The sequence below is a fragment of the Onychomys torridus genome, chromosome 23 (assembly GCF_903995425.1).
Source record: "Onychomys torridus chromosome 23, mOncTor1.1, whole genome shotgun sequence".
NCBI lineage: Eukaryota > Metazoa > Chordata > Mammalia > Rodentia > Cricetidae > Onychomys > Onychomys torridus.
In genome coordinates, this window is record NC_050465.1 from 66,178,692 (window position 1) to 66,193,104 (window position 14,413).

At 45.0% G+C, this 14,413-nt stretch overlaps 1 protein-coding gene across 1 annotated transcript in view; it reads right to left on the reverse strand.

Moving 5' to 3' along the window:
• Positions 1 to 2,627: 2,627 nt before the first annotated feature.
• Positions 2,628 to 14,413, reverse strand: part of Col4a4 (collagen type IV alpha 4 chain) — a 114,990-nt gene continuing 103,204 nt past the window's right edge. Inside the window, exons 44-48 of the mRNA XM_036173371.1 lie at positions 12,844 to 12,969; positions 7,101 to 7,217; positions 6,494 to 6,682; positions 4,835 to 5,121; positions 2,628 to 4,497 (exon numbers count right to left, since the gene is read on the reverse strand). Of these exons, the coding sequence (XP_036029264.1) occupies positions 4,234 to 4,497; positions 4,835 to 5,121; positions 6,494 to 6,682; positions 7,101 to 7,217; positions 12,844 to 12,969 (983 nt within the window). The 3' untranslated portion in view covers positions 2,628 to 4,233. The remainder of the gene's footprint in view (positions 4,498 to 4,834; positions 5,122 to 6,493; positions 6,683 to 7,100; positions 7,218 to 12,843; positions 12,970 to 14,413) is intronic.

Here is a 14,413-nt window from a genome sequence, read left to right on the forward strand (position 1 = left end):
GGAAGGGACATGTGGATTGAAATCTGGGTCCAACCCATTTGGAGTCCTCCTTTTCCCACTATTCTTATAGCCATACCAAGTAAAAGAGATGACTGTTAAATTATTCCAGTGGGCTGGTAGAAGCCCTGACCACAAAGGAGAGTGGTCTGTTTGGTGGCAACCTTCAGGAAGTGCCAAAGAAACTCTTTGATGAAGTTCAAGTCTCAGGGGCCATTCTGCCGACTTTTTCTAAGCACACACAAAAACATACACAGAGGCAGCCTGGTGCCAAGAAGCCCTTAAATCCTGAGGGAATACAGATTGTAGCATGAGTCATGTCACTTCAGAGAAGGATCTTCTTTCTGCCCAATCTCAGAGCAGATCTCATCTCTGAAATTTCAGTTCATTGAGAAGTAATTAATTGTGGAGTGAAGAGGGGTCAGCGCTTGTTGCTTGTTGCTTGACACTACAGTGATAACTGTGTTAAGAGCTTGTAAAATGTGTGGGTACATTTAACTTTCTGATATTCTGAAGTAAGAAAGGCTTATTGTGTGGGGCACCCTTTTACCAGTGAGATCTTTTATGCAGAGAGGAACATCAAAGGCTTAATAAGGCATAGGAAATTGTCACTGAATAACAGAATTGAGTCAGTAATAGGCACATTCATATGCTAGCCCTGGACATCCAAAGACTAGCAAAGCACGGTGCCTGCCCCACAAGGGCATCAGTTTTTAACCAGGGAATGAAGGAAGTGTGCTGAGATGCTTTAGAGAAGTGATGGAGAGCACACAGCCCCCTTCCCCCCACCCCCTCACCCCCACTCCCGCCAAGTCTCTTTGGGAAGTTCATATGCCTACACTAATCTATTGTGCTAGGATAAACATATCTACCAAACCAATGGACCCAAGGGAGGACATTGATGGTAGAAAGAGGAGCCAAAGACACAAAGGTATGTGATCAGTCACAGAGCTGTGGCCAGCTCATGCTGACAAGAGACACTGGCAGACATAAGCCTCACAGTCCACAAGGGACCTTTCACCCCATGTGAAGTCATTTGGACTGCACAAGCAGTGTGATCATTGTGGATTTGAAGCCAAAAGATAACAAAATCTAATTTGGGTGGAACTCAGAGGATGGCTGGGATTCCAAACTGGAGATATCCCTGTGAGAGGCTAGGTGGAAGCTGTGTGTGAGATGCAAGAAGCATGGGGAGGGAGGAGCAGCCCATCAAAGCGGGGATGTGAGTTTCAACTTGGGGAACAGACCACATGCAGCATGGACAACCTGAAGGTCTGATGGGTTCCACTTAATAAGAATGAAGACCCAGAAAGAAGCACCTAGTCGGTGCTCTAGGATGGGGCCTCAAAGTAATTCTTATTAGGGATTGAGGCACATTCCAGCCAGTCAAGGGTGGAGGTCTTGAAAACAAGGTTTAGATAAGACCATCACAGTAATAGGTTAGGATAACTAAAAAGCTTTGTTCATGGTCCCCACTGAGCAAGGCTGTTGTTCCAAAAACATTGATATATAGCCAGATGGAAAGAGAAATAATAACTTTAAAATAACATGCTCCTCTGTCCCAAGAATGTTCTTCCTATTGCTTTGCCCTTCTGGACCCTTTCAAAATACATTTCTGATCCATGCTGTATACAGAGGGGGGCTGTGGGATCAACACTTTGAACTGTTTCATATTTACTATCTCAGGTGGCTAAGCTGCCCTCCTTATTTAGTTAGTCATTCCTAACTTACTTATGAAGCCTGTTACTATCCCAACCACCAAGTTGAAGGATTTGATGTTGTGTAGCAAGCAATGTGTGCTCCAGTGGTTCACCTGTTCCCCTCACCTCTTCCTCAGACATGTTCTCAAACCAACTTCATGATGCACTTTCAGGAGGCCTGGTTTGGGGTGATGATAAAGACTCTGGAAACATAAGAGTAATGCAAACAAAGAAGAAAGGGGCTTCGATTTCAGATTTCAAAATATTGATCATGCATAGCATGAACTCAAAACTCCAATGGGTCAATAGGAAGTATTCTGCTACATTAAGATAATAAAGATAATATTTCATGTTAAAATAGAGACATTCAGCCCTGGTTACATAGTTAGTTCCAGACTAGGGCAATTCAGTGTCTTCATAACAAAACAAAAACTGTGTTTCTTTAAAAATAAAAATAAAAAAAAGTGCTGAACTCCTAGCACTTTGGAGGCTCCAGGCAATAGCCAAGATTTTGAAGCCAGAGTGAGGTTATGTAGTGAGTTCTGGGCCAAGCTGAACTTCAGACTAAGGTGCTAGCTTAAAAAATAATAAAATAAAATAGATGGTATTTACCAGAAAGTTCTCTTCAAACTGCCACCCACAAGCAGCCTACAGCAAAACACTAAATGTATTCTGCATAAAGGAGTTCATCATTGAGCAAAGGATGGCAAGGAAAACATGTCTTAGAAATGTTTTTTTTTATTTACTTTGTTTTTAATTGTGTGTATAACTATGTGTCTGTGGGTGGGTACTGCATGTGTATAAGAGTGCCCATGGAAGACAGAAGAGGAACTGGAGTTAATGGTGACTATGTGCCACCTCACTTGGGTGCTAGGAACTGAATTCAGATCCTCTACAAGAACAGTAAGTGCTCTTAACTACTGAGCCATCTCTCCAGCCCCAGAAACAAAATTTTAATTGAGTTTTTCTTTCAATTATTCTTAAGTGCATTGGAAAGTGAGCTCTGACATGAGTGCCACTCTCGGGGGAAAATCTTTTCTCTCTATTAAAATGACAATTTCACTTTAGCTGAGGAAGGTGAATTAAAAAAAAATCTATTCTAGCAAAGCTTTTAAATTGTGATTTGTAGGGATCCCTGGCTTAGTAGCCAGCAGACCTTTTGGTATGCAGAAAAATCACTTCAAATTGTCATGGATCCTAGCTAACAGTGTGCAGGAGCTGCTAAGACCCAGTGTCAAGCAGCCGACTTGCCATGATGCTAATTTAATATAAAGAATGTTTGAAAATTGGCGAGACAGATGCTCCCATTTGAAAAAAAAAATCAGAAACACAAAATTCAGATTGGATATCGTCTTTGTTTCTGTTCAAGTGAGCCCCACGCCTTCTTGGTGGGGTGACCCTGGCATAAATGAATCTTCTTACCTAAGTTTAATTAAGTCAGCCCTTAATTTTCTCCCAAGTGCATAATGATAGCCCTGTCACTTCAGGAGTCAGTTGCCATTATGCATGGGGAGGAGGAGCCTCTCAGGTTCTCCTGGGGAGGAGAGCGAGAGGCTTTGTATCAGCCACTGGATTGCCTGAGTAAGCCCCATGTGGCTTCAGTCCCATTAGCAGGAGGACAAGCTGGCCCCCGACTGGGGAAAAGTGGTCTGTTTGCAGGTTTCCTGGGACCGGGAGTCAATTTTTGTGAATCACTACCTTAATATTCATTAATAGCTTTTAGGCCCCTAATCCCTTATTGAATATATTTTTTCAATAATTGCTACTTTTCAAAAGGGTTGCCAAAGTAGGCATTGCTATTCTCTGTAAAATGCAGAAGAGAACATAATGTTTTATATTCATCTGCGAAGTGTTTATGCTAATGTCAAGGCCCTGGAATACAGGACTGCAGGCCTTCCTGGCAAAATGACTCACTCTGCTTTGAAATGAACCGCTAATACTGGCAGTGGAGAGAGGCTGTTTTTCTTTTCTTCCTCTTTTTAAAAACCTCTTTGGGCCATGGTCCCACAATTATTTAAAGTGCATGGTTAAGAAAAAAAATAGATTATAGAGGAAATCATTTTGAAACATTGCAAATCTCTACTTCGTAGCTTCATTTGTTGGTCTATTTATATTGTTCCTGTGAAATCTAGCCAGGAGCCCAATGGATTGCAGAGTAATTGACTCCAGTTGTTTCAGACTCTACCAACCAATGAATGAAGTTTTGGTCATTTCTAATCTGGCCATTGTCATTCACTTGCTTTTCTGGGAATTAGCACATGTTCAAATAAAGCCTATTCTTCCATTATCTCAATAAGAGGAGAATGTGTGGGTTTCATCTAGATTGCTGGGGGGCCAAACAAATGCGTGTGTGCAGCATTTGCTTGACCTGTATGGAGGAAAAGGAGGACTCCTGGAGTAACCATGCTGGGACAAGGCACGGCTGCGGCTGTAGGAGACAGGAGAGAAAGCACCACAGAATTTGCCAGAATCGTTGGGGGATCTTTTTCCCCCATGGGATATCTCTCTTGATGCCCATCGGCATGTTCAGAATCCTCTAGCTGTACTTCATGCAGACCTGGCACCTGCTGGTTTTCAGGCGCTGGGCTCGCTCATCTTTCAAGGTGTCCGGTGATGGGCCAGTGGAAAACTGCAGGTCTGGGCTGACAGTGGTCAGCCAGAAGCTGTATTCGTTTGCAAAGAAGTGACAGGTTCCCTGCCGGCCCTGGCATTCAAGGAATGGTGCAGCTCTGAAGTCCTCTAGGCAGCTGCCCGGTGACATGAGTGCCTGCCCTCCTCCTTGGTCCCCAGCTCCAGTGTGCTAGCCAGACAAAAGTGAAGAATTAAGGCTCAGTCACTCCAGACCACCCAGGTCTAGGTCTGCTTTAAAAATTCTTACTAAGTCACTCCATAGAGAACAACTTAAATCGCCTGAGGTACAGTAAGGATGTTTGGGGGTGTCTATGCCAAATGGAGCCAATTTCACTGATGGCTGAAATAAGTCTCATCAAAGAATAATTGATGAAAAACAATAATGATGGCCCTCTATCTCAGCAGGCTACAGTCTGCCCTGGCCCAGCTGACCTTGTGTCCTCTGGTATCTACACAGTACACAGTACCATCTAGACCAGAATAAGATTCAAGGGCAGGAGACTCACCATCAGAAATGAGTACCCAATCCAGAGGCTCCTCCATGCCCGTGGACACGGTGGGATGGACTGGTCCTGACTGTGGACAGCCACTGCCTGTGCTGGGGCCTCACACACAGCACAGCGGCTGATGTAAGGGCGGATCTGTTCCTCTGAGAGCGGCATCATAGGAAGAGGAGCGGCGCTGGACAGCCAGTAGGACCTGTCATTTCTCTGGGCGTAGTGGCACACTTGGTGGATGTTACAGTAGGCAAAGGGCAGTGTGCTAAACACAGGGAGACAAGAGCCTGCCAAACCTCGGAAAGAAAAGACACACAGTACATGAGCCGCCTGCTGTGTGCAAGCAACCGGTGACTCCCACGTGTGGCATTTACAGACACCTGCTATGACCTATGGAAAACCGTGCTAGAGCCTGTTACCACTTTGGCCACCTCCCCCATCTGTGGACCAGCCTCCATGCACTCATCCCTCTCTTTGGAGTCGAACAATCCACTGAGGGGTAGAGATGAGCACATATATCTTCCCAATCCAAAGAGCAAACAGATGGTGACGGAGAAGCCCTGTGGATGAGAGGTGTGGGCTGCCCAGAATTCCCAGAAGGATGACTGGAACTTTATTCTATGCTGGGATACCCAATGTGAAATTTTTGGGTTTGGAGATAGTGGTGACCGTTCAAGGGAGAAGATGCTGAGATGGAAAGATCCAGAGGCTCAGAGCGTTGGGCTCAGAGCTCAGTGGAGGCTTGTGGGAGCCAGGGAGAATGCTCCTGTGTGACTTCGTCTCCGGGTATCCAGAGATAATTCAGACCATAGGATGTGGGCTTTGGCAGTCTTGTTAAGGGGTTTAGATCTTTCCCAAGGATTCTATAGAGTTTTAAGATGGGTGCTTCAGCTCAACCAGGGCAAGAGAAGAACCCGATATTAGAAAGGAAAAAAGAGAAGGCAGGTTCAAGATAAACATTCATTCTCCTTTCCCTTGTCCCTGTAAACCTGCTGTTGGAAGATGGGAAAGAACACGGAGCCTGATGTTTAAAGTCCCGTGATTCCCCAAACCAAACAGAATGAGAGTTGGCACTGGCCAATGCTATGGCACGCACCCAGCAAGTTCTGCTCTCAACCAATCCATACATAAATACAGGCACTCAGCATGCCCAATTAAATCATTTACATGTAGTAGCAAAAGGTTGCATTCTATAACAAGGTTACATTTATCCTATTGCAGAAGAATACTGAAAAAAGAAAAAGAAAAAAGAACAACCAACGCCCATTCATGCCTATGGTGGCCCACGCCTGTGATGGCCCATGCCTTTAATTTTAGCACTTAGGAAGCAAAGGCAGGTAGGTTTCTGTGAGTCTGAGGCCAGCCTGGTCGACCCAATTCCAGGTCAACTAGCACTACATATTGAAACCATGTGTGGAAAAAAAAAGGAAAAAAAAAAGGAATAACAGGCAGATAATCCAGTCACTAGAATGAGGCTCTGGGGGATCTAACAGGATCATGGGAATTAGCATGAGAGGCTTGTTTTGTTTGTAAGTAGTAATGCCATGGAAGATTAGTGGTTAAGAAGTTGATCAATCTATAAGGTTAACTCCAGGGCTTTACTCTCAGGGCCATCATGTGGATGGACCTATGTAGCACATGGCAGCATATATCCTGGTGTATCCATACCAAGATCTTGATTGTGTGCCTTCTCCTGTCCTTCCATGTACAACAGACTGTACCCGGTCCAAAGCTGGGGCATACCCACAGGGCAGGTAGGTTCTTGATCTGTCTGACTGTGGAGAACAAGGAGGAAGCCACTGAGGTATCCAGGGCCAAAACCCTTGGGCCCAGGATCACCAGGTGGACCAGGAGGGCCTGCAGAAATAAAGAAAAAAAAAAAAGAAAAGAAAAGAAAGCCCACAATTTAGGGCATTCCATTTACTAAGCATTTTCTAATATCTGTGTTTCAACATCTTGCTCAGCATCAGGAAACAGAGGGGAGCAGGACCCATCTGCCACATGAGACTGCACCCCTGGTCTGTCTGAGGTACACAAAAACACAGCTCCTCTGTGTGGAGGAGGGGTGTCTTAGAAACTTCTCCCCAAGAGTTGCTAAGGATGAAAACACCTCCCATGTGATTGGGATGTATTAGTATAAAATAGAAAACATGAAAATCCCTCCCAACATTTGCAGAGCTGGTACCCAAGGCAAATCTATTTGTACATCCACTTTAAAACTTGCTGAAAGTGGAGACTGCAACAACAGAGAAAAGGGAGGAAAGGGAAACTCTACCTGGTGCTCCAGGGCAGCCAGCCTCTCCAGGGTCACCTTTGCGTCCTGGAGGCCCAGGAGGTCCAGGGATGCCATCCTGGCCCCTCCAGCCATCCAGCCCAGGCTCTCCTTTGCACCCTGTGGGAAAATTCATGATGATGATGGTGGTGAAAACTAGAGCCTGTATATCCCATGAACTGACTCTGGGCTTCCTCTCCGCTTTGATGATATTGAATCATCCCAAGTGGATGACATCAGCTTATGACCTCCACCAAGCAACCAGGGAAACTGAGGTTCTGAAAGGTGTGTGTGGCAAATTGACCTTAGTTCCACCAAGATCTGGTAAAGAGTAGATCATAGCTGTAGCCCTAGACCAGGGAGGTGTTGAAAGGGGGGTTATTCCATTTTCTTCATTACTGTATTATTATTTATTTTGCTTTTAGAAGATGTTGAACATGAAATTCCTTTATAATCAAATATTCTTTCATGATGATGTTTTTAAAATCTGGATGGAGGAGGAGTGAATCAAATTTAACAGGATTCTTTTTGTTGGATGTGTTTGGCTGGTTGCTTTTTGAGACAGGGTTTCTCTGTGTAGCCCTGGCTGTCCTGGAACTTGCTCTGTAGACCAGGCTGGCCTTGAACTCAAACATCTGCCTGCCTCTGCCTTCCAAGTGCTTGATTTAAGGCATGTGCCACCACATCCAGCTTAGGATTCAGTTTTCAGGAATGGCTTTTTATCAAGGGTTTACGATGTGCTGGTTTCAAGTGAAACACTTCATGTGAATTATCAATGGAGTCTTTAGAGCAGTATACATATACAACCCAGTCTGCACTTCCTCCAGAGGGAGAGAGAAACTTCAGCAGGCATGGAAAGCACATCTGGAGTAACCAGGGAGCAAAGGCAGAGGTGGTGTCCATCAGCCACCCTGCCCCACCTCTTGACAAGCTGCAGATGCATCCTTGTGGATCTTGGCGCAACTGCACTTGTCTTGCAGGGTGTTTTGAGTGCTTGACTTCATTTTCTTCTTTGCAATTCCTTAACTGCAGTTTCTATGGGGTCACAGTAGCAGCCCATCATGTTTGCGGGCATTTATGCCATTAGAGCTATTAGAACCATCTGGCTGTATTACAAGCCCTCTCCATGTTTCTAGACTCTATTTGTTATCTGCTTCCTTGAATTAGCTTATTATTAAGGGCTGGTGTGTGACATCTTTCTTAGTGAATTCCTAACTACCAGTGGCTTAGATTATCTGTATTTGGCAACAACATCTCTAAAGATATGATCAAGGCAATAACAAGGCCCTTAGGGTGGGTAAACCAAATCTAGCTGGGGGTCTTTACAGGAAGAAGGAGAAGCAGTCACCAGGAAAGGAACCTCAGAAGATACTAAACCCCATGGCCGCCTTGATCTCAGACTTGCCCACCAGAACCTAGGAGTCGGGTGTTTGTGTAGCTCTGTTCAAGCTTTATGGCTGCCAGAGCAAACTGAAACATAGCTTAAGACTGGCCATTCAGCCAAAGGAGGACCAACCAGAGTTAAGATCCCAGCCCCACATTGGGTGGCTCACAAATGTCTGCTACTCCTGCCTCCTTAGCACCCAGATGACAAAGCCGAGGGTGTCAGTCAACCCCTCAGGTCTACTGAGATGCTCTCCCCAGCCCTACAGAAGAGACAGGCTTTGCTGGCAGGGTGAACCTAGAAAATAAAGGGACCGACCTAAGACATCATCCAACTGAGCTGTCAGCCACTCCCTGGCCCTGAAGAAAGCTACAGGGTCTGGAATTGACAAGCTAGCAATATCAGGGATGGCAGATAGCATTTCCTGCCCTGCACTGCTTTAACACCCCTCTCTGCACCTCTGCAGTTTAGTCACTGACTGGGTTTTTTACTTTTGTTCCAGTAACTGACAAGCTTGGAATGCCCTGGACCCCAGTCTTCCTCGTCTACCATACCTGAGCACTTCACAGCCACACAGGCCCTGCTGCTTTTTAAGACAGAAACCCAAAGGAGTCCAGAATGGCAGCCTTCAAGTCTGGCCATGAATCAGCATCTGCCACTATGGGTTGGCCCAGGTCCAAAGAATCCGCATTTCTGGCAAGTTCCTACATGGTGCTGATGTTGCTGGTATTGGGGACCTCATTTTGTTAACTACTGCTGTAGACTTTGAAGTTTACCACTCATTCTGTCAATGAACTTGGTGGTATATTTTGAAAACCCTGTTTTTCTGCCTGGTTTATGTTTCTCCCTCTCCTTTTAGTAATTTTTCTTCTTATTTCTGTCTATTCTTTTCTAGAAACTAATTTTATTGAAAGTTATATATCCACACACCTACTCCCATGTATGAGTGTGTATGTGTATGTGTTTGTGAATGTGTGTGTGTGTGTGTGTGTGTGTGTGTGTGTGAATGTGTACATGCATATTCAAGTTTCCACAGAAGGCAGAAGAGTGTATATCCATACACTCAGAACTGGAGTTACAGGTACATGTGAGCTGCCCAATGTGGATGCTGGGATCAGAACTCCAATCCTTGTAAATTAGCAGCAAGCAGTCTTAACCATTGAATCATCTCTCCAGCCTCCTTCTGTCAACTCTTAACACCAGACATGGTACTCAAGGAGCTTATATTAATGAAACAATATCTACAGTAATGATAGCAAACAGATTTATTGCTTATTCTGTCACTTGGTGATGTCAGATCATCAGTGACAGTTAACGCATAACTTATAATCACCCTCTTTGACACGAGGAAGCCGAGAGTACATATAGTCAAGTTTCAGAGTGTCATACTTCCTCTCTGGTGTAATCAGAGGTGCTTAAGCATGAAATATTCATCACCCAGACAGACATGCTTTAAGAGCTGCTTATCAGAGTGAAGAGGTGAGACCACCTTAAAAGCAGCAGCAGCATTCAGAATTCTTAGGAAAATGAATCTGGAAGCCTTCTCCACACCTGACAAGGCAAGAAGTCTAGGCTGGGGGCAGCAATATGTGTTTTAAAAAGCTCTCCAGAGAAGAGGGGTGAAGAAAGGGATTAGGAAGTTCTATAAGGCTTGAAATCCCAGATGTTAGATGGCCCTCACCATCTCCATCTCCAGGTAAGTTCAGTTACCCCTGCTAACCTTCAAGATATTGGAACCTATTGCCAGCAGCTCCTCTTTCCCCTTTCTGCTGCTCCAAGGGCAGGGCCTTGTTGGATTCATTTATTTTTTGCAGAGTGCTGGCACCAAAACAATCGATAAATAATTCATGAAAGTGGTGGTTAAATGAATTATGGCACAATCAAATAATGCAATATTCTGCAGCCGCCACAGACAATATTGTTGGAAAATATGTAATGACACAGAACTAATGGCATGTTAAGAACAGCAGTTTGCAAAACACTATGGTAGGACAGACACTTTAAAAACATGTGCAGAAATAGTGGACAGATATGCAGCCAGCTGTGCCTTTCAAACACTGTTTCCTTTCTTTGCTTTTCTTTTTGTTTAAATTCCTATAAAGTGGTGTGTGTGTGTAGGTATGTGTGTTTGTATACACTTGTGTGTAGGTGTGTGTTCATTTACATTTGTGTGTAGGGGTGTATGTGTGTGTGTGTGTGTGTAGGTATGTGTGTTTCATACACTTGTGTGTAGGTGTGTGTGTGTTCACATACCCTTGTGTGTAAGTGTGTGTTCATTTACATTTGTGTGTAGGGGTGTGTGTGTGTGTGTGTGTGCGCGCACGCGCACACATTCATGTAGAAACCAGAGGTTGGAGTCAAATGTCTTCCTCAATCACCCTCCACTTTGCTTTTAGACAGAGTCTCTCGTGGAACCTGACATTTATTGACTTTCTAACCTGGCTATGTAGGAAGCCCCAGAGTTCTGACTGTTTCTATTTTCCCAGCACTGGGATTATAGGCACACTGGCTGCACCCAGCTCTTTTATGAGGGTTCTGGGGGATAGAATTCAACTCCTAGTGCTTATACAGAAAGTACTTTATCAAGCCAATATAGTTGTGGCTTATACTTTTCATCACAGCACTCTGGAGGCAGAGACAAGTGGATCCCTGAGTTCAAGGCCACCCTGATCTACAGAGCAAGTTTCAGGACAGACAGAGCTACACAGAGAAACCTTATTTTTGAAGAAGAAGAAGAAGAAGAAGAAGAAGAAGAAGAAGAAGAAGAAGAAGAAGAAGAAGAAGAAGAGGAGGAGGAGGAGGAGGAGGAGGAGGAGGAGGAGGAGGAGGAGGAGGAGGAGGAGGAGGAGGAGGAGGAGGAGGAGGGGGGGGGGGGGAGAAAAAAAAGAAAACCAAGTCATCTCCCCAACCCCATAATAAAGTTTGTTTGTTTTTTAACTTCTCTTTAGATGATGCTGTTCCCATTTCTGATAACCTTCTAGAGTTCTCCCTCACAAACAGGTCTCAGTGTTAGATGTTTCTGTCCACCAGAGGCCATTTGTTAACATCTGGAAGCATTTCTGGCTGTCACAAGGTAGGGGTCCAATATTCATGTCTAGTGGGGAGAGGCCAGGAACACTACTCAACACCCCACAGTGAGTGGCCCTTTGCAGAACAGATTACTGGGCCCCAAAGTCAACTACACTAGGTTGAGAAGGGCTGCATTCATCACCTCCCCCAACCCAGAACCCTGAGGAGATCCATCAGTAAGCAATGAGAGTCCTGCTCCCAGGCTGCTATGGTCTCCAGGGTGATAGGAAAACAAATGATTCAAAATTTCATCCTACTTCCACATCCTTTGGCACTGCACTGAAAAGAACCACCCCGTGGCCAGGAGGTGGAGGAAGTAAGAGAGGGGCCAGCCACAGTCTCTCTTCTGATCCTCTGCACACAGACACTGAACTCAAAGACGCTACAACTGGTCTGTGCTTTCCCAACGCCCAGCACTCCTTAGCTCAGCAAAAATTGCCCAATGTGGGCAGAATGTGCAAGAAGAAAGTAAACAATGTGGAGAATACTTTGTTACTGGCAGTTTGGTTTGTGTGCTAATAAGGGTCCTGCCACCCTGACCATGACTGACCAGGGCTCATCAGGTCATTTCCAGGAACAATGCAGCCATTGACAAAATCTAGAACCACATTCCCTCTTCTCCTTCTCCATCTTTTTTTGTTTTGTTTTGTTTTGTTTTGTTTTTCGAGACAGGGTTTCTCTGTGTAGCTTTGTAGCTTTCCTCCAACTCACTCTGTAGACCAGGCTGGCCTCGAACTCACAGAGATCCACCTGCCTCTGCCTCCCGAGTGCTGGGATTAAAGGCGTGCGCCACCACCGCCTGGCCTTCTCCATCTTCTAAGTGGCTCCTTTCCTTCTCTCTTCTCACAACCTGTTCCTACTCCACTGGTTCCCAATCCAATTGTTTTTATGTCTATTTTTGGTTGTTTTTTTTTATTTTATTTTTATTGTTATTGTTATTACTGTTCAAAACCAAGCCACCAATTCTGATGTGCTATGGGATTTCCAAACCAGCCCACCAAGAGCTGGGCAAATCTAAAAGATTTAAATAGGAGTTCCTAACACAAGAATAGAAAGGATGTGTGGATCTAGAATCCAATTCCCTTTATGTTGACACACAAAAACATAGAAGAAGAAGGAAGAGGAGGAGGAGGAGGAGGAGGAGGAGGAGGAGGAGAGGAGGAGGAGGAGGAGAAGGAGGAGAAGGAAGTTTTCACAGCTTCACCACCCTGGGTTACTTAGAGGCCTCTTGAAAAACAATATCACAAAACACATAGATTTTTATTTCAACAGTTAACTCGGAGAAGCTCATACCTGGTCCAGGGGGTCCTCTCTGTCCTGGGTGCCCCACAGCTCCTTCTGGTCCTCTGGGGCCTGGCACTCCAGGAAGTCCTGGGATTCGAGGGCAGGAATCCACATCGACAGGAGGCCCGGGTTCACCTGCAATTGGAAGCAGTGCTGTATAAATAGGTTCATGTGCTTATGAACCAGCTCTGGGAAAGGATGGATTCTTGTCACAGTCCTAAAGTCTTAACAAGAATCTTCAACTGTCCAGTGTAAGCTCTACAATGGTGGGAACTGCCTTGCTCCCTGCAGACACACACACAAATCTTCTAGAAAGTCTTTGTGGAGTAAGTGACTGACTGCTGGAATGGGAGATGGACAAGCCAGTGAAAGCAGAAACAGAGATTACTCACACTTGGCTGAGGTAACAATACTTTGATGTCCTTCAAGGGATTTCCAACCTTTGTGCCATTTTTTATCTATTTTTTGTTTGTTGTTTGTTTGTTTTCTAGACAGGGTTTCTCTGTGTAGCTTTGTGCCTTCCTGAATCTTGCTCTGTAGACCAGGCTGGCCTCAAACTCACAGAGATCTTCCTGCCTCTGCCTCCCGAGTGCTGGGATTAAAGGCGTGCACCACCACTGCCCAGCTTGCCATTTTTTACTAGTGAGCTAACCACAAGTGTCACTGTAAGAGGGACTAGGGTCCCTAAAGCTCAGCTGAGTGTATTCCTAACTCATCATACTGGAACCAGGTGGATTTGCCTGGTATTAGTTTCCCCCGGCGTAATTCAGGATGGCCAGAGGCTCTTGTGCCGTGGTTTTTCAGTCTTGAATGAATGTTGGAATGATCTACAGGGGCCACAAAACTAAACTGTTACCTGTCTCCTCCCCTCACACTCCCCACATCCTGGAATACTGTGGTACTTGGTAGTCTCAGCTGTGCCCTCAACTACAGGCTTGATAAATCCAGCTACAGGAGATTTTCAAATATTTTGCTGATGGGACACCTGGGAATTTCTGAGGTGAACCCCAAGGCTTGGTATGATTTTAATCCTTCAGGTGGTTCCAGTGTCAGCCAGGGCTGAGAAGCACCAATTTGGAGCTTAGTTCAGACAGATACATTAGAATCATCAGCCAGTTAATTAGAAAGCAATTTCTGAATCAGGAGGTCTGAAGCAGGATCTGATGTGTGCATTTCTAGCATGTTCCCAAGTGAGGTGAAGTACTGACCAGGCATTCTGACCTTGAGGACCATCGCACTAAGGGGCTGACACTCTTAACATACTGCTAGTATTCACATCAGGACAGGCTGCTTCCCAAGGCTTCAATAAGTAATCAGAAATATCCCACAGGAGCCAAAAATACCACTGAGCAGTACCAAGAACAGCAAAGAGATACTGAAGGCCTTGCTGTGAATCAGGGCCTATTCGAAGCCCGTCGTTACTCCACTCCCCAGACAAACATGCCACGTGCTGTGTTTTCAGACTGTCACAGTTAAGAAAGCCCCAGGGATCCAGGTTTTCAGGGATACATTTTATATTTATAGTTATACAGCCCAAACACTGTGGAGTCCAGATTTAAAAAAAAAAAAATCACTCTGG